The sequence below is a fragment of the Agelaius phoeniceus genome, chromosome 1, assembly GCF_051311805.1.
Source record: "Agelaius phoeniceus isolate bAgePho1 chromosome 1, bAgePho1.hap1, whole genome shotgun sequence".
Taxonomy (NCBI): domain Eukaryota; kingdom Metazoa; phylum Chordata; class Aves; order Passeriformes; family Icteridae; genus Agelaius; species Agelaius phoeniceus.
Window position 1 is genome coordinate 20,726,330 of NC_135265.1, and position 19,015 is coordinate 20,745,344.

Consider the following 19,015-nt stretch of genomic DNA (forward strand, 5'->3'; position numbering starts at 1 on the left):
TGAGTTTTAAAGCTTTTTTTCTTTCTTCTGGAAACAGGAGGTGCTCAGGAGCCATTTGGAGCTCCTACACAGCCCATACCATATATCAGAGAGTCCAGACACAGCTACATTATACCAGAAATGTTATACCAGGCATTCCAGCTGCACAGAAATACCACACACTTTGTTCAACACTGATTTCTTGGTATGAATTCAGTATAGCCAGCCCATCTTCCATTGCTTGGAAAGTTCCCATGCTCTGCACCTACAGAGCAAACTGAAGAGGGGAGGATGTGTGGAGGACGTGTGCCCAGAACTGGTGTGTGGTCCTGCTTTGTCTCATGCTCCCTGGACATGGCTTGGACCTGGGCAAATTGCATTCCCCTGAGCAACATCCAGACATGCTTTGATGGTTAGCAGGGTCAGAAACCTTTCCAAGTGAGCTGCCTGGATACAGCCAGAAAGTACAGAATATGCATGCTCCCCTGAGCTGTATAATCTCAGATACTCATATATATTAGGGGAGGGAGGTACTGTGAAGTCAGTTACATGCTGGGAATTCCCAGTTAAGAAACTGCACACCTATTTCTTCACATAGCTAAGACCTACTCTGCCTCAAGTAAAAAGAGAGCAGGAGAAAGGTTCCTGATGCATAGTCTGATTTTTTCCTTTCAGAATAGAACAAAAAGGGTCACAGAGAGCAGGGGAGCATGAACTCTGGCTTTAGCAGGACATAGGTTTAGAGTATATATCAGAGCAGAGGATATTTATCGGTATTTCATGGTCTGAATAACATGGCTAAACACCTAATCCTGCCTTCTTTGGTACCCTGGGCTCTTTTCCAAATGTTGAACAACATTTAGACATCATCTTTAAAATGAGCCAGAAAATTAAAATCTTCTCAATATTTGACCCAAATCAACAAGTGTAAGCCTTTTGTTTTGTCAATATGTAGCCTTTTATGACATCCTCCCAGTATTACTCACTGACTGTAAAAGCATCCTTAGCTTTTGACAGTGTACCTGAGGCAATGGTGAAAGAATCCAAGGAGGTGTTTCTCTTTTGGCAGATATACCCCAGTTTCCGATCACACAGCTGGTTTTCCCATTTGCCATTTCTACCTTGGAAGGTCCCACATATTTTTCCAGATTCCATAGAAGGATTTCCTTTAAAAAAAAGCAACAGAATCCCCCTGTTAACAGTGAAACTTTTCACCTCTTCACAGGAGGGAATGAGCAAGACCTTTGCAGCTGCAAAGCCACAGGAGTATCATTCTTTAGAGTGAAAAATCCCAAGAGGTGTGACAAGGGAGCATCACTGTGATGGGGAGGGGAGAGAAGGAGAGAGAAGGGGAGGAAATTTTGGCCCAGATGTTGATCATCATTTAAGAAAAGTGCACTTACCTGGGGCCCAGTTGAGGTATCTGAAAGGACTTCCCCCAGTCCACTTCCAGCCACTGTCAAGTGCACCATAGAGACCAATCCAGAGCTTTGCATTGATGCCCAGGTCACTAGTGAGCCCTAAATGGCCAAAACAAATAGTCAGGTTTTAAATTACTCTGATTTTTTAAAATTATTCAATAAAACTGGAAATAATATTTTAAAGCATGAGTAATATATTTTTTTAGTGTAAGTTACATTATTTCCATTATTTTAATACAGAGTTTTGTGAGAAGAAGAATTCTTATGTCACTGAGACCTATCTTATGAGATAAATATAAGTATCCATGTTAAAGCCTTGGATATGGCTTACATTTTAAAGAGTGCATTTTTTTATTATTATTATTTTAGGGTATTTTTACTTTACCTAATAAATACATTTCTTCACGAAGGTCTGTGATGCTCAATAATTCTGCATCCTGCTGCTGGCAGCTTTTTCTTGCTTGGTGCCATGTCAAAAGTGACTCTGAGTTTATCTGATAGCGTGTTTCTGTCACAGGATTTGTTTTCCAAAAGTTATTGTGGGTGGTGTCTATAAAAGATGATACCAGAAATTTGACAAGATAATCATGCTTACTAACCCAGAAAATAAATCTTTGCTGCAGACTAAAACTATATAACTTTGTGATTTGATAATTTTTAAGTAGCTTTTGCCTCACATATGTATACTTTGTCCATTCAGTATTAAAAATATTTTAATCACATAAGGAATTATTTATCCTCACAAACATAATTTTTCTACATTGACCCTGTTCCTTTTTATTTATGTAACTCACCTACTTCTCACATTTCAGTCCACATTAACCCACTCACTGATAAATTCTACCTCTACAAGTATTTCTCTTTTCACTATATAGAAGTTTTGGTCTCCACACCTATTTCTTACCTTCAGATCCCTCTTATGGTCTTCCAGACCACCCAATAAAACATAAATTGCCATTTCCACACAATCATATGTGGAATGGGAATGAAAGGGCAGGGAATTTGTGTATGGAAGCACTGAAGGCAGGTGAAGGTCACTGCCTTCAGTGTGTCCTGCACCCTTTCCTTCACTAAAGCCTTCCTGTTCTCTCCTCCATCCTGTAATACACCACAGTCTCATGATAAATCTCACCTTCCTCATCCACTGCACTTCCTTTTGTCTTGAAACCCAGGCCTAGAGGTTTCCTCTTCCTTTATCCATCAGTCCCAGTCACCACCCTCAGAATACTCCCTGTAAGTACCAGTCTTGGGGACGCTGTAGGACAGTGGGAGTGCAGAGCAGATGCCTCATGTCCTTGTTGCACAGCCCACCAGTGAACCAGGAAAGCCAGAATTCAGCTCACTGTCCAATGCTACCTCCACATCCCAAGAGCATCTTGACCACGACAGCGGATGGCACTTTTGCTTAACAACTTTCCTGAGATTTTTATAAATATATTACCTTTTAGTGGGCAGTTTCCAAACAACTGGTCTTTATCAAAATCTGAAGAAGTTGCACACCAGAGAGAGTCTGCATCATCCCTCCGAGGGATGCATTCAGCATACCACTTCCCCTGGTGCTTAAAAGGGAACACACAGGGTGCACCAAAGGCATTTCCTCCCAGGGTATAGATGTCTATGGAGAAAAGCAGAGATCAATACTCAACAGTCAGCTGGCATCCCATGCTCACCACAGTGACACTCACAGCCAATTTTCCATGGACAAAACTGAGTCATGCAGGGCTCAACACACCAGTGCTTTGTTACCCTGAACCTCTAAAGGTTGTGCCAGTCAGGTATGACTATGGACTATTCAGAACTTAGACTCTCAAAAGCTTAATTGGGCCTCAAATTAATTTCTGTATAACTTTGTCATGCCATTGCTTTCTGGACAATTGTGTCAGAGGTCCCTGTGACTCAGCTTTTCCCATGACATATATACTTCTGTCCTTAGATAATATATATATTCTCTTTTGTTTCCCCTGCATTGTTGAAAAAAAACTTGTTGAAAGGAGATATCACAAGATTTTTATTAGTCTTCATGAGAGGAAGCTGTATTTTAAATTTGCAAGGACTCTGCTAGGAAGTGACCCTTCCATCACTCTCCACTCTAATTTGCTGTCGTCTGTACAAAATTATGACAAACTTCATTCCTGTGCAACAGCTGTAGTGTACAACAAAAATGTATTCTATTGTTATTGAAATTCCCAACATACCAGTGTCACAACAAAAAGGACATTGGTTACTTGATCCTGAATGCCCCCTCTACATAGCCCAAGAGCCATAAAATTGTAGGAAAAGGAGATCTTACTCTCTAGGGGTCTTTTTACAGGGTAATAAAACATTGCATCCTAAACCATTATGCACCATTTTTCCTTTTGTTTTTTTTTCTACTTTTTTTTTTTAAATTTGGCCTGGGAAACACTAGGTAAATAATGTTAATTGTGAATTCCATCTGTCTAAACTAGATATTCACTTCTTAGAGATTATTGATGGTCAAACTAAATAAAAGCAACAATAAAAACTAAATATAAAACAATAATCTCTTCAAATTGATCAGACATATTTTAAAACAGCCATAGGTTTCCTTTTGCTGTTGTTGTACGAACAGAATTCCCAGTCTTCCTTATGTTTGCATCATGGGCCTTTGTAATTTTATTCTATCCTTTGAAAGAATTGGATTTTACAAGGTATGTAGAAATGTATACAGCTATATTTGCTGAAAAGTATACAGACATATTCACCTTTCATTTCTACATCCTATTTATAATTAGCTCCTCTGCTGATGTCACTCTAAGAAAATGGTTGCTGCCTGTCCAGAAGGCAGTGTCATGCTTTGTAGGAAGGGGCAGTCAAGTTACCAAGAAACAGAGATGGAATTTCGGTACTCACCCTCATAGCGCTGAGAGCACACACTGTCTGCACTTCCATGGATTTTCCACCTGCTCCCTTTGCTGGATACTTTGGACAGTCTCATTTTCTTCCCCTTCCCCTTGCCATAGTTGAGAAATAAATCCTTGCCATGGGTTGCAAGTGTCTCATTTCTGCACTCCCACCACTGGAGTTCGTTTGTCCTGTTGCAGGATTCCAAGGTGACGGCCGCCTCGTCGTCCTTGGCGAGCACTCCCAGGCACAGCTTGAGTGCCATGCTCAGCAGCTGAGTGGGAGAGACCCACCTGAACTTCTGAAACTCATCATGCTCATCACAAGTGGTGGTTATGACTGAGCTAGAGTTCTGAGCTTGGGCACAGAGCTTGTTATCTTCATTATAGATTGAAAATATTCCCTGACCTATAAAATTAAATGATAATGCAAACATTTAAGAAGAAGTTTCTTAGGAGATAAAGGCAATTAGTTGCTATATGACAGTCTGCTGTCATACCCAAAAACAAAAAAAACAAACCAAACACCAAAACCAACCAAAAAAAAAAAAAAAAAACCAAAAAAAACCCAAACCAACCAACCAACCAACAAAACCAAACAAACCAAAAAAAACCCAAAATGGCATATATAGTTCATAGAGAGATAAATCAAGAGAAGTTAATCATTGGTATGAAGGATATTTATGAAGATATTCTTAAAATGAAAAAACACAAGAGCTGAAAATAGAGCTCTTTCAAGTGAAATTGCTCTTCTTCATATCCCTCCTGAAACCACAGTGGTCTCAAAAAGCATGTCAAAAATGACCTTCACTACATTTCATCATTTCTTCAAAGTTCCACAAAGTCATATTTAAATGGGCTTTAATTCTGCAAGTAAGAGTATTTTTTTGCTTTAGAACTATTAAAAATCATTTACACACTCAAAATTAAAAAAAAAAAAATTAAATTTGGCCCAGAAAAACACTGTAGTTTTCAGCTCACCATGAAAATGGTGTATTTTTCATTTTTGGTTAATTATCTTGGAAATTTTTAGCAGCTGTGCAAAAATTCATTTCTTCCCAGAGTTTTATTTGTAAGTTTCTCAGGAGGGAAGCCACAACTTGCAGCATCATCAGTTCTAAGAACAGTTAAACTACGCCAGTATCCTAAGTGCTATTAATAACTACATTTGTAAATAGAAATGTGAGACACTGAACATCAGGGTTTTGTTTCTTTCTTAAGATCAGCTTCAACAAAACCTCCTCCAAATCTTCACTCCTTTTGCATCTCAGCTTGCATCCCTTTTCTCTCTTCCAGGTGACAGATAACATCACCTAACTCACTCGGCAGTGCCATCAACTTTTACCCAAGAGTTCTTGCCAAGGCCAGAGTACTTAGCTGGGCCTTCATAACCCTCCCATCCCAAAGCTGACAGGAAATGGTTGAACAGCCTTGGTGTTGTTGCTCTGAGAGGCTATAGACCAGAACAAGCCAGGTAATATTTTCCCTGACAGAGCTCTCTGGCTGCAGTGATTCGTGGGCAAGTTAGCAGGGGATGGGTTAGAGCTGGCTTGGTCTCACCCAAAAGCATGCCCAGAAGAAATTCCCTGTGGTGGATTAGATCCTTGGTGCATTGGATGGTCCCTGCTGCCATTCGAGCAATAGTACTGGACTTCCAGAGCTCTCTAGCTGGGAACTTGCCATGGAAAAGACACAGTGTCATTTCTTTTTCATCTCAGCAGTAGGAGGGTGTGAGATCTAATGGATGGGAGATTTTGAGGTCCTTCCTAAAGCTCTCAGCTTGGAAATGAGTTTTCAATATGCACTGATCAGTATGCTATGGCCTATATGAGCTGCCAAGAAATTCAAAGCACACATCAGCCAGTAGTTCTGTGCATGCTGAGGGTTCACTGCTCTGTACTGAACTCTTCTAGCCTCTGATGGAGTAAAGTGAAATCAGATTTTGTCTGCTTTCTCAAGAATCAGCACTGCCGAGGTTATGGCCACATCTATTGGCATATTCCTTTCACTCATGTACCACATTGAAACCTGGGTTAAGGAAAGAGAATGCCTATGCAGATATTACCAAACTTCAAGCTGAACATAATATTTTCAAATCATAAGCTGTGACTAGATCTAAATTCACTGCCCACTAAGGGAGATAACTAGAACACACATTAAAGAACTTGAGAACCTCCACACAAAGCAGAGGACAAAGACTTACCAGACATTTGAAGAGATGTACTAATGGAGAGAAGAAAAATCAGGGACAAGTAGAGAGACATGGCAAATATTTCACTCCTTTCTTCCCTTCACCTCGTGTTGATCCTAAGGACCAAATCAGTGCCTTGCAAGAAAATCCCACTGCACTGAAGTGGATTAACAAACCCTTTTTAAGACCCAACAGATACAGGGAAGTTCTGAGCTTCAAATAAGGAACTGTCTCATGTCACATGAGTAATTTTGAAATAATACATTAATGAGCAAACTTTGCTTCCTAAGCTAGTTTTTCTAATGTATAAAAATTTGCCATGGAAGTATAAGTTTTAACAGGTAAGATTTTAGTGTGGATTTTTTAAGACAAACCTTATAATTCAGATCATTATTTTTAACAAAAGGTGAGATTACTGTCTCATTTGCAGAAATAAATAAAAGAAGTAAAAAAGAAGAGAAAGATTTGTCTGTATCAATGCATGATGAAAAAAGCCAGAGTGCACTGCAGTATTGTGAAAAACCTGGTGGGACACCATGCAAATGAAGTAACTATGACCTTGGAGTCAGACAGAAACAAAATTTTCCATGCTTGAAATTCCACAGAAAAGGAAAAAAAAAAGCTGTAGAAAGTCAGATCTGTGTTCTTCAGGAGACCCCTATTCTTTGTTTTGCTCCATTCTTGACTATATGCAGGAATAATTACCCAAATGACAGCAACAGCTGAAAAAAATTGGGAAAGAATATACGCAATTCTAGGAAGAAAAGAACCTGTAACTGGGAAATACTGGATTTTCAGTTATTGCTAGTGAGGAAAATGAAACTGATGAGGAATACTGCCTCATTTTTAATGCCACTAGTCTGTGAAAGTTTGCACCCCATAAAGTATACACCCTACAGGCATTCTGACAAAATTCTGATGTTTACTTTCATAAATTTTTCTCCACGATAGTTTAAAGACCTCAAAAATCTTAGGGCACAGGGACAAGAAAAGGAACTCTGGTAGGAAGCTTTGCATCAGTTTTTGCACATGGACTTTGAAAAATTTCATTTCCCATACCTCCAGGAGAGGCTGGTGTGGCATACCTTCCCCAATATTGCATCTGCAGCAAAATTGCAGTGAAAACCCTGGACACCCACATGAAGTTGTGGGACTTTGCTTCTATTACTCTGACTCAGATGTAGGTGAATGACTGGGTCTGATAATGTATGCAGGGAATTGGAGTAGAACAAAGCCACAACAGTGAGGGAGAATGGTGGGACCTCAAGGCCAGCAGACACAGCTAGAACAAAGCCATGCAGAGAAGGGAGCCTGAAAAGGATACTGAGACGTGAGCAAAGAGGAAGAAATGAGGCTGCTCCACAAAGCAGCAGAATCCAATTACTCACTAAGTTATGATCCATATGTAAGGATGGCTGCAGTCAAGCATTCTGGTACTCCCCAACACCAGAGTGTTTGAACATGCAACCTCAATTTTCCATCTTTCCTTCCCTCCTTGTTCAGGAGCAAGACAAATATGTCATGTGGTTGTGCATCTCAGAACGTCCAAAACTACCAGGGTGTAACAAGGATAATTACAACAGAGAAAAGGAAACTGGCTCTGTTCTGAACAAGGATCAGTGGTTGGTGAGGGACTGGCACTGATAATCTGTTGAGAGAGGCTGAACAAGTGTAAAACATACCAAAGTCAGCTTTACCTCTGTGTTTATGTGTTTGAGCAGATTGCATCACAGGCCACAAAGCAGGAAAGAAAACCAGAGGGCTGGGAAGATGTGCTCCAGGATCTGCCATTTGGCAAGGCACAGCCTGACGTTTTAAAAGTGGCGAGGAACAAAAGCTGCTGGAGTTTGTGTTGAGTCAGCACTGTTCCTCTGGCAGTCTCTGCTCCCAGGCAGGAAGTTACACTCACAGTGTGCAGATTCACCACCTTTCTTCTAAAGCCCAAACTTTTTCAGAGAAAAGGGAAATGAGAATTAAACACAAGTGTACCAAGAAACACAGCGATGTGAAGAGACAAAACCTTACACACTATTGAATATTACCATCAAGTCATTCCTCAGGTGCTCACAGAAATGGATGGGTGAGGCCATCTGGATTCAACTGGATGCTTCTCTATATTCATTTTTTAAAAAAACCACTTATATTAAAATATGAAAGTAATTTTGTGATCATTTAGCCTGCTATAACTTGATATAAGATTTCAGTCCAGAATCCCCACACATAGGACAATCACAGTTTCCAAGTTATAAACATTTATTTCTTTCAAAAAAAGCCACTCTAAACCTCAGTAGGAACATTCTAGCCTAAAAAAAAAAGGGAACAACCTTTCTATTTTTCTATTTTCACATTACATAATGAATGATTTTTTTTCCTTTCATTTTTCTATACCACCTGATCAAATGTAAGAAATCTTGGCAGCATCAGAGGATTATAGATATAAACTCTTAGGGATCTGTCAAAACATTTATTTGCTTTTCTGTTCATATTCCCTTGTTCATACTATTCATCGTCTTGTTTTTCAAGGAATTATTTTCCTTGTTTTTACAGCAAGTATGTTTCAGAAAAGCAAGAACCCAATTCCTCTGTGAATATACATATATATATATATATGTGTATATATATATATATACATAGATAGATAGATAGATAGATAGATAGATAGATAGATAGATGTGTGTGTGTGTGTGTGTATGCAAAATACAGCCTGAGACCTCCCCTATGTAGCATCATCTACTTGGGAGACAAGGTAAGAGATCACAAGAGCAACAGTTAAATTCTAAGGCACCTGACCAGTCCCAATATGAATAGCAGTCAGTAGCAGAAAATGCTTGAAAGATTTGGTGAAGGATCAGAATATGTAAAATATAAAATTAGAGTGTGTCCATATGAACATGACTCATTTCCAGTAAGACACATTTCTTTTTTCCAGTCAAATAGAGAAGCATATTTTACTTATCTATGTTCCTAGGTAAAAGCTTTTCATTTGATCTTATATGAATTAGATATTGTTTAAAGTGTTCAAGTTACCTTCTATTCAAAAATTTCTGTTATAGTTTGTGTATAAAGCATCAGTGCTCACTTTCTGCTTATGACATGGAACTGTGAAGATTTCCTGTGCTGTAAATGCTACTGTTTCTGTATCAGTCTTTTTAATGGGAAATTTGCTTCAATTCCATTGTCTTGAAATAGGAAATACCGTAAGCCATGCAGTTTAAATTTCCCCCTCTTCTGAAAATCTTTCAAGTCTTTTTAACTTACACTCTTTCTAAAATGAGCAGGCTAAGCAGCTCCATCTTCAGAGTAGGGCTTCTTGTTTGGAACCTTCTCTATTTTTCTATAGCTGTTTGGATAGGAGAGCAGAACTGAACAGAAGCACCTACATCTACTGCCAGCTATTAACAAGCATGGCATTTTTAATTCTCCTCAGCTCAGAGACAATGCTGGATTTCAGGAAAAATAAATGAATGAATGAGCTCAGAATTATCCAGGCTCCAATGGTTATATTCCCTCCTTGACACTTTTTAGTGATGTACTTAATAAGTATGGCAAAGAACCAGAAATGAGATATCCCCTCTATTTTTGTCTTCTTTGCAACCATACCTTTGCATATGTGCATGGGAATAAAGGTTATCTGGAAGAATGAGTCAGTGTATAGACACCATTTTAAGATTGTGCAGGGCCCAGAAGAGGACTGAGCTTCTTTTAGGTGAGACTGCACCTGTTTGTTGTTTGCTCAACAGCCAGCACAGTGAGGCTGGGATTTCAGTCAGGCTCTCTTGGCCTTTCATTGTCTGTTTCACATAAATTTCTGCCTGGCACCACTCCTCTGTAGAACTGAAACAACATGACCCTTAGTATCATTAATCAGTCAGAAGCTGCATCAGATGGCATAAAAAACCATTAGAGGTACTGATCCTTGAAAAAACATGCTTAAACAATTGCATATTAAAAATGGAAACAACAGTAGGAACAGTGCAAGGAAACAGCTGGGAGAAAGAGAGCAGAGCCAGAGAAAAGGAGTTCCAGGACAAATTTTCCCATCTTACCTACATATGTATGTAATTTAAGACTTTTACTAAATCCCTCAACTCACATTTTTGTTTTGTCTTTAAGCAGATTTAATCCTGGGACAGATTCAGGAAAATATGGTTAATATAATACTTGTTAACAACTTTTCCTGGAATGTCTCCCCTGAGGTATCATCTCTTTTTTCACTTTATCATGTTGCAGTGTCTTATATAGATGAGACTATAAAATATAAACCTATTTTAAAAATCAAGGATAGTTATTTTTTATTTCATGGAGCAAAATCTGAAACCACCAAGTCAATTCTTGCAAACCTTTGTAAGCAAGTGAGGAATCACATATGATTTACATTTTACAGGATTTACAAAAATTAGGAATATAAACTCCTTGGGGAATAGAAGATGTCCATAAATAGTAGCCAATTTAACCATGTTTGAAAGCAAATAAAATCAGTAGTAATTATTATATTGGTAAAGCTAAATTGTTCTTTACTTGCAGCACACATCCCACAAACCTATGCTACTTACTGAGAAGCTGTAGAGAGCAGTACCAGCATGTGATCACCATAACAGCTCTGCAGAAACCTTCTGCTCCCAGAAGCCTCAGAACATACATAGGCAATCTTCCTCCCTCTCACCAGTAACTGCTGCCTGGTAAGAGGGAAGTTTTGCCTTCATCACCTTTACCTTCATCACCTTTTGCCTTCATCACCTCTCACCAACAAACCCACTTGTGGCCAGCCACAACTGGCAGGTACTATCAACCACACTTTTCCACTCCAGAGGTCTGCCCCCAGATTTCACCTGGTAAAATCCTAGAATTCATAAACTGCAAGTACTTCATTCTTGATTTTCTGTATTGTATGAAGTTGTGGAACTGAAATATCACAAAGGTCTTTTTGCCCATGTGGGCCAAAGGGGAAATGTGCCCAAATACAGACTTATTCTCTAGTGACCTCGCCTGTACTTAAGTCCGTGGGAATACTTGAAAGATGGTAAAATTAGAAGATGCTTACTGAATAGCTTCGAGTTCAATAGCATGGTTTGAAACAAATCTGATGCAGAAATGTCAAATCTTATGTGTGTTCTTCAAGGGGCTCTTGGATTTTACTTTATTTTATCCATTTCTACTGTTCCATTTAATAATTAGTCAACATTACCACTTTTTTTAAGACCAACATTCACCAGGGTGATCATCAAATCCTGAGACCTGAAATCTTTCACTTTATATAATGGCTACAAAATAAAAAAAAATGCAGTGTATGACATTATACACAGAAACAGGCTAGTACAGTAATCGCACATGAGAAAATACCTTTGGCTTCATTCTAATTGCATAATTTTAAATAAAACAAGGCACATTTTATTACATTACATTTTATATTACATATTACATTACATTTCCTTTTGTTACATTACAGTGTTGCATGTTCATTCTGCTCTATGTTGGTTACAAGATCCTTTGTGTCACTAATTCCAGGAACTGCATCACCATTAAAATACAAATTATTCTCAAAGCTGTCATTTGTTGGCAAGCAATTCTTCCTTCTTTTGTAGAAGAGATATCCTGCAAGGCCACTTCCAACCAGGATGATGATACCAACAATAACTATAACTGCTGTTTTGCTGTGGTTTAGGGTAGAAGCCTTCTCATCTTTTGTCATTACTGAAAACAAACAGGAAGAAATCAAGAGAATGCTACAGAAGTCTTTATCTGATTACTGGAAGCAAGTTCTTTAGAATGCATGATCTTCTGAGAAAAAGGGGTTAATTTGTTTTGATGTAATGAGAAGAAGAGGGAGCAACATAAAATAACTTGATTTTAAATCACTAATATTGCATGCCATATCACAAACTATTATTATTTTTTTAGTCTGCATTTGGAGATGCACCTAAATAGACTATATTGTGTACTTATTGGAAACAGTGTCATTCTAGGAAATAAGTAAATAAGTTTCGGTAAAACGGAAAATTTGAGACATAGTACAAAATATTCTTGGTTTATGATCTTATGTGGGACTAGTTTTTTTCTACTTGAGAGACAATATTCTTACCCATTGTAGGTATTTCAGCGGGTGGCATTTCAGATGCTGGTGGCATTTCAGTTGCTGGAACTTGAAAATATTAAAAAAATAATTATATTTTTGTATTATTATTTATTTCTACATTATTTATTTATATATCTTGGAATATACTGAAAATCATGCTCAGATAGATATATGGTAATACAAACCACTAAATACTGAAAACACTTGGGTTTAGTTCATACAAAATTATATACACCTAAGGCATAGCACAGCGCTCTAGTGTATTTTGGTCTCATATGTAGCTATTTACACAAACTAACAAAAAAATAATATCAAAAAGCTCCACGAAGACTGATCCAGACATCAGAATGAAACCAAAAGAAAACCTATACAGCATCTTGAGGATAGACATGGTCAAACACAGTCCTCAATATAAATAAAAATTATTCTAGTACCTGTTACATAAACACAGAAAATGTAATAAATTTGGTTTTCCAATAGACATTGATGGCTTACCTGCATAGACACTTGAAATCACTCATGAATTTCACAGTGCCCTAGCATGTATCACATCTGAACTAAAAGGTTTGTAGCTCATTTAAATTTTAACATCAGGGCCATGAAATCTGTCTTGCTGGGTAAATGAACCATCATTTAAGATGAAGGTATTTATTTTGCCATGTGGATATAACATCAGTTTATTATTAAGTCTTGAATCAATGAATCATGTTTCATTCTGAAAAAGGTGAGCTCAGGAATTTAAATTATTTTACCAGTCCCCACTTACATCTTTTTGATAGTGCTGCCCAGTGGTGTGAGCACCACTGTGCAACACAAAGATGCTCCCTCTGAATATCAGGAAAGACTTTTTCACTGTGAGGGTGACTGAGCACTGGCACAGGCTGCCCAGGGAGGTTGTGAATTTCCATCCTTGGATTGTCACTAGCCCTTATAAGAAGTTCCTCTCCAGCTGTCTCGTGAGCCCCCTTTAGGTGCTCTAAGGTCTCCCTAGAGTCTTGTCTTCCCCAGACTGAGCATCTCCTCACTTAAGAAATAAAGTTAGGTACTTTGTGGAATAGACCTGCTACAGAACTCTCAAATTACTGTGGTAAAAATTAGCTCAACAAATTAAACAGAAAACAGCATCTATTCTATGGGAAGACTTCCGTCATGTTTTTGTGTTTCAGTCTCTTCAGAAAACAGCAAACATAGCCAGCAATATCCAGTGCAACTTGGTAAAACCATGCTTCTAATGCTCCATTTATTGGTCTGTAGCTGTAACAGTTTGTTTAAATTCTGCACGTGGAGCATTGTCACAGTTCGGAAAAACTATGTCAAGAAAAGCTGCATGTCTATAACAATGTAGGACTAGATCGTGTCCTGATTTGGGGTGAGTGACTATATAATCCTGGCATTGACACTGGAATTAGGTTGAATCTGTGGCATTCCAGATTAGTAGACTAGACTGGCTAAAGCTAATCCTAGAAAAAAGTAACTAGCTTTCGTCTGCTTCAGCTCTTTGGTCAGCATCAAAACAGGTGAATGCCAGTAGCAGCAGAAATAATTGAACTGAATGGTCCAAAAGGAGCAGTGGCGATTTATTCTAACACTTGGTACCCATGTCTATGACTATTTGTCAATGACAATACAAAAAGATTGATAAATGGACTCTGAAAGGGTGGATATACTGAGATGTTGCAGTGCTTCCTGTAAAAGACACAGTCACCATTACAAGCATTTGAGTAAGTAAGAATAATTTTGCATGAGAACAAATTTACAGAAAGGATAGCAAAATTTCTCCCATTTCCAGTATTGTAGAGGAAGTCAGTATATTGCAGCTACACATTTCAACCTTCTTAGGAAGCATAAGTAAGAGATTTTGATTTTGCAATATATGCGGAAAGAAATTATTATGATGACTTTTAGGAATATGTATACACTAGACGTCCCCACTGTCAAATTTGCACATTCAGTTTTTTCAGGGCACGTTCAGTTTAGCACATTCAAACTATGCTATTTGCTTTGTTTTTCATTCATTCATCTTTTCACAACAGGAGGACATAGAGACAAAAGATCCCAAGCTGTTAAATAAGTCACAATTTATAAATATTAAATTAATAGAAATAATTAATAAATATTCAATTAATAAAACTCAGAAAACACATGCACATGAGACCGGCAGAGGGAAATAAACAATGGGCAGAGCAGAGGGGATACCCTGAGGAATATGTTTGCATATAGATGAGGCAGATTTTTGTACACAAGGCATGGTCCTCACACTGTGATTTCTCAACAATTGTCAATAGAAAACATGCAAACTCATCAAGTGTATACACCAGGTACAGCTAAAATATGAACACAGTCTCCTAAAAGCAATTCTTAAGGGACTTGACTACTGTCCAGAACTACTTTCTGAAGAGTCATTCTATCTTTTTGTTGTCATGGAAATGTGCATCCTTTGGCATATACAGAAACTCAGAACATCCAGCTGAAATGCATTGTGTGTAACAGCCATCTACTAGTACTAGCTTACAGAGAGCATATTCCATACATAAAACAAATTCATAAATGCAACACTTACTTTTTGGCTTTTTACAAATATATCCTTTGTAGGAAGAGCAATAGAAATTATTCCAATACCCAGAGTCTGCATACATTTCAACACAGTGCTCATTTTGCTGAGAAGAAGGTTCTCCTACATTCCAGTTGACAAAATTCACTGCACTGCCGTCTAGCCACAACCATAGTCCTAATAGAAAAAACATTGAATAGGGGAAAAAAAGATAGTCTTAATTTCCATACTTTCACATGCTCCATATTTATCGCCTTCCTGAGAAATTTACTTGTCACCACTTTTGGAGACAGACCACTAAACTATTTACTTCTGGCACAACATGTTGCCCCTAAGTTTTTATGTAAATGATATAATATCAATATTTGAAAAATGGCAGACAAATCTAGCTTATGGTGTTGCAAAGGCAAGTTCCAAGAAGAATCTCCCACAAGTGATAGCAATAGTGCAGTGTCAATTATTCATTCCATTTATAGAAATAAGTAATGTTAAAATATAACTTCAACAGAATGCTCTTTATTTCAGTAATTTGTAGGAAGGTTTTGTGTTACTCTTTTCAAATCCCACACCAAAGTCTTTCTAGGTCCAATTTTATTTCATTTGTTTCCAGTTTCTACTCCTTTACACAAGCTTTACACAGATGATCTTCCTTTTTATAGATCTCCTTCCAAAATCTTGTGATCACTGTTGCTCAGCTATGCTTTGGACTTTCTGCTTCTTCCTTCCGGTTCCTTTTTTTTTTTTTCTTTCTTTTAATAGTGCTATTTATTTAGAGTAAATGTACTCCTTGTGACTGTAAGTTGTACTCAAGCAAATTCTTACACTCAGCATGAAAATTGTATTTTGATTTTTATAAGATTCTATATATTTTGGGGTTTTTTTGTTTTGTTTTATTTTTAAATAATTCCTGACACCCTTTCTGTGAGGACATGGCAACTGAATACAATCTGGATACACACATAAAGGTATGAAATTTAGCTATGCAGTTATGCTGAAATTGCTATAATCACTATCTAGAGTGAATCACTATCTAGAATCACTATCTAGAAGGAAGAGCTGAAGAACTCTTGTGTTTATGATTACTGTGAGAAGTGTGCTGCTCTACACTGCTCTAGAGCCACTTTAAGAAACACTTCTTGTGTCAACTGATCGCATGAGTAAACCTCAGCTTTCCTCTGTGTGTCATGCATATAAATGACTACCCTTGAATTCTTTCCTTTACCAAAAATTTTCGCTATTCCTGGTTAAGATTCAAGCAATGTAATTGAAAAGTTGTCTTATCCCTAAGAAGTTTGTCATTTAAATGCTTGGGTAGGCAGTTGCAAAAATAATCTTCCAAAACTCAAGAAAATCCCACCTCAAGTCACCTGAACTATTTTGCAACCCTGCCACTGACAGTTATACTGGTATTTTTTTTACCTGAACAGTATAAGACTGTACTTTAAAGTCTATCATAATGATAGAAATATCTATCTAACTGAACATTAATTGCATTAATGTGAAAGCAATAATCATCAAATATAGGATTTAATTAAAGCAGCCTCTTGCCTATTCTATCTGGCTTTATCTTCTTTATTACAGAATTATAGCATGAAATTTTCAACACTCATGTCAAAAAGCTTGCAGTAATTAGTCACTAAAAAAAAAAGACATTAAAAGTAGAGAAAGTACCATCCACATTTCTGTACATTCCTGTCCAAAATGTTGATGTTTTGCCTTCAAGTGGTTCAAGGTTGTAGGTCAGAAAGTTGGCTTCAGCTGAGTCTTCAACTGAGACCAAAGAGGCACCTGGAAGACGCAGGGAAAGAAAAATCTCTTAGAGATGCTTCACAAGGGAAAACATTCTCATTTCCCTGTCAACAAATTGCTTCAACAAAATGCTTCAACTTTCTGAGTATCAGAAAAGAGAAGGGGAATCTTCTCACCCAGTACCAGGTGTCTACATGTGCCGTGGGTTTCACTGGTAGGTTCTTATTGACTACGTGAAAATATATATTTCCAGTGAAGATAAAGCTATAATATATTCTGCTGGAGAGTGAATGAGTGATCTCAGCATAATCTGATGGGAGACCAGGCACCTATGTCACATTGCCACCAATGCCATAAACAACAATGCTGCAGACATATGAAATCCATCAAAATCAATCTTCATCACTTTCCAAAATAAGGAAGTTGAGAGAATGAAACTGCACAACAGCCCTAGTTTACTCATATATTATCCAGAGTAAACATCTTTCACTCCAGTGGTATAAAACTGCAATAATCAAGGGAGAAATTAGATCAAGAATACAAAAGATACAAATTCCATTAAGCTTTAGTGACTGCTGTGGATGAAGCTGTTTTATCTCCTATCAGGTTCAAAGTACAAGATTTCTATTTTCATGACCTTCACTCCAGGCCACACAGCTCCTCTCATGCCTGGTCCCACATGCATGAGGCAGTGCGGGCCATAGTTTTTCCATTACTTCTCCAATTAAGGCAATAATTGGATGCAACTGTCTTGTCCAACACTTGGACCATCCTTGAACTCACAAAAACACATAAAACATGTTCAGCTTTCCACAGTTAGGAAAACAAGTAGGTTTTGTTACTTGATACTTTTGATACTTGTTTTAGGAAAAGTAGGATACTCACCTAGTCGAAGGCATTCTAAAGATGCCTGGGCCCAGTTTCTTGAAGATGAAGATTCAATGTAGTAGCAATGACCTCGGAAAGGGATCCAAGATCTGTGTCCTTCTGACTCAGGACACTTTCCTGGAAGCTGAGGGGGCTCAGTGGGAGCTTGAACTGATTAAAAATAGTTAAAAAAAAACCATGTGACTACGTCCTTACATTCACTGCCTTTTGATTTTTGCAGGTTTTGACATTGCAAGTTTATTCAATAGGAAAATAAATAGCAGAGTAGTGTGAGTCTTAGCTTTGCAAAATTTGTCTAAAACTAGATATAAAGTGATAACTAACACTTGATATAAAGTGATAGCTATTCACAGTCACAGTAGCTCTAACTTTAAAGTAGCCCAATTCAACCTAAGTAAATTCTAATGATTTCATCTATTTAGCTCTGAAAATAAACCCCAACATCTCTAATGAGATGTTTATTAAATTGCAACGATGAGATTTCAACTTCTTACCATCAGATTTTTTGCAAACAGAGAAGTAACTTTCATTGCAGAATCCTGTCTTCCAGACTCCAGTAACGTCAAGATAGACACAGCCTAGTTTTTGCTTTGGCTCCCCTTCAGCCCATTTTGTGTACTTCATTCTCCAGTTATCAATCCATTCATAATGCCCATTGGTCTAAGGAAAAGAAACATCAGCTGGAATGATTAAACTCTATCAATCTACTCTGTCTACATAGTACTTTGTGCTAAAAGGACTGGGGCTTTTCCTAGAAACCAATAACAAATACAAATGGCTCAAACTTTGACATTTTTGTTGTGACAAACAGATATTTATTGAGAAATACAGCAGTGCAGCAAGTACTTCTCAGCAAAATGAAATGCAAAGTGACATTGAGTTAATGTTGAACTTAACAATACCTTTAATTTAAGACTAATAACAATTTCATTTAAAATAAATTGTGGGAGTGAAATTCTGATGACTAATTTTTGCACTACCTCTTTCCCCAGAAGTTTCAAGACATGTAGATTATTTTTACTTGAAATACATTTAAATCTGTAATCATTTCCCACCAAAGCTGGTTAACTCCTTTATCCTGCTGATTAATGTTAGAGGCATCTTCTGATTTTTGGGAAGTGTTGTGCTATGTTTGGGGTTTTTTTTCATTTGCTCAGCCAAACTGAGTGTGTGGAACAAGTGTCTGTGCCAAGAAGAAAAAGATATCTTATTTAAATTTGCAGAAAGTATTAAAATACCAAACAACTGAGAAAAGGGAGACAAATACAATTAAACTAGGTAAAGTAATTAATTATTTTGCTA

The 19,015-nt window shown here is 37.6% G+C and overlaps 2 protein-coding genes across 3 annotated transcripts in view; both read right to left on the reverse strand.

Annotated features, from left to right (window-relative positions):
- The window catches only part of LOC129130965 (macrophage mannose receptor 1-like), a 31,583-nt gene extending 24,939 nt beyond the window's left edge, over window positions 1-6,644 (reverse strand). Inside the window, exons 1-6 of the mRNA XM_054649682.2 lie at window positions 6,465-6,644; window positions 4,272-4,670; window positions 2,842-3,015; window positions 1,786-1,950; window positions 1,383-1,499; window positions 1,002-1,145 (exon numbers count right to left, since the gene is read on the reverse strand). Coding sequence (XP_054505657.2) covers window positions 1,002-1,145; window positions 1,383-1,499; window positions 1,786-1,950; window positions 2,842-3,015; window positions 4,272-4,670; window positions 6,465-6,525 — 1,060 coding nt within the window. The 5' untranslated portion in view covers window positions 6,526-6,644. The remainder of the gene's footprint in view (window positions 1-1,001; window positions 1,146-1,382; window positions 1,500-1,785; window positions 1,951-2,841; window positions 3,016-4,271; window positions 4,671-6,464) is intronic.
- A 2,492-nt stretch (window positions 6,645-9,136) lies between these two features.
- Window positions 9,137-19,015, reverse strand: part of LOC129130975 (macrophage mannose receptor 1-like) — a 55,729-nt gene continuing 45,850 nt past the window's right edge. For both annotated transcript variants that reach the window (XM_077174223.1, XM_054649695.2), the window contains 6 exons: window positions 18,208-18,373; window positions 17,711-17,863; window positions 16,748-16,864; window positions 15,086-15,253; window positions 12,532-12,591; window positions 9,137-12,143 (listed from right to left, as the gene is read on the reverse strand). In XM_077174223.1, the coding sequence (XP_077030338.1) occupies window positions 11,893-12,143; window positions 12,532-12,591; window positions 15,086-15,253; window positions 16,748-16,864; window positions 17,711-17,863; window positions 18,208-18,373 (915 nt within the window). In that variant the 3' untranslated portion in view covers window positions 9,137-11,892. The remainder of the gene's footprint in view (window positions 12,144-12,531; window positions 12,592-15,085; window positions 15,254-16,747; window positions 16,865-17,710; window positions 17,864-18,207; window positions 18,374-19,015) is intronic.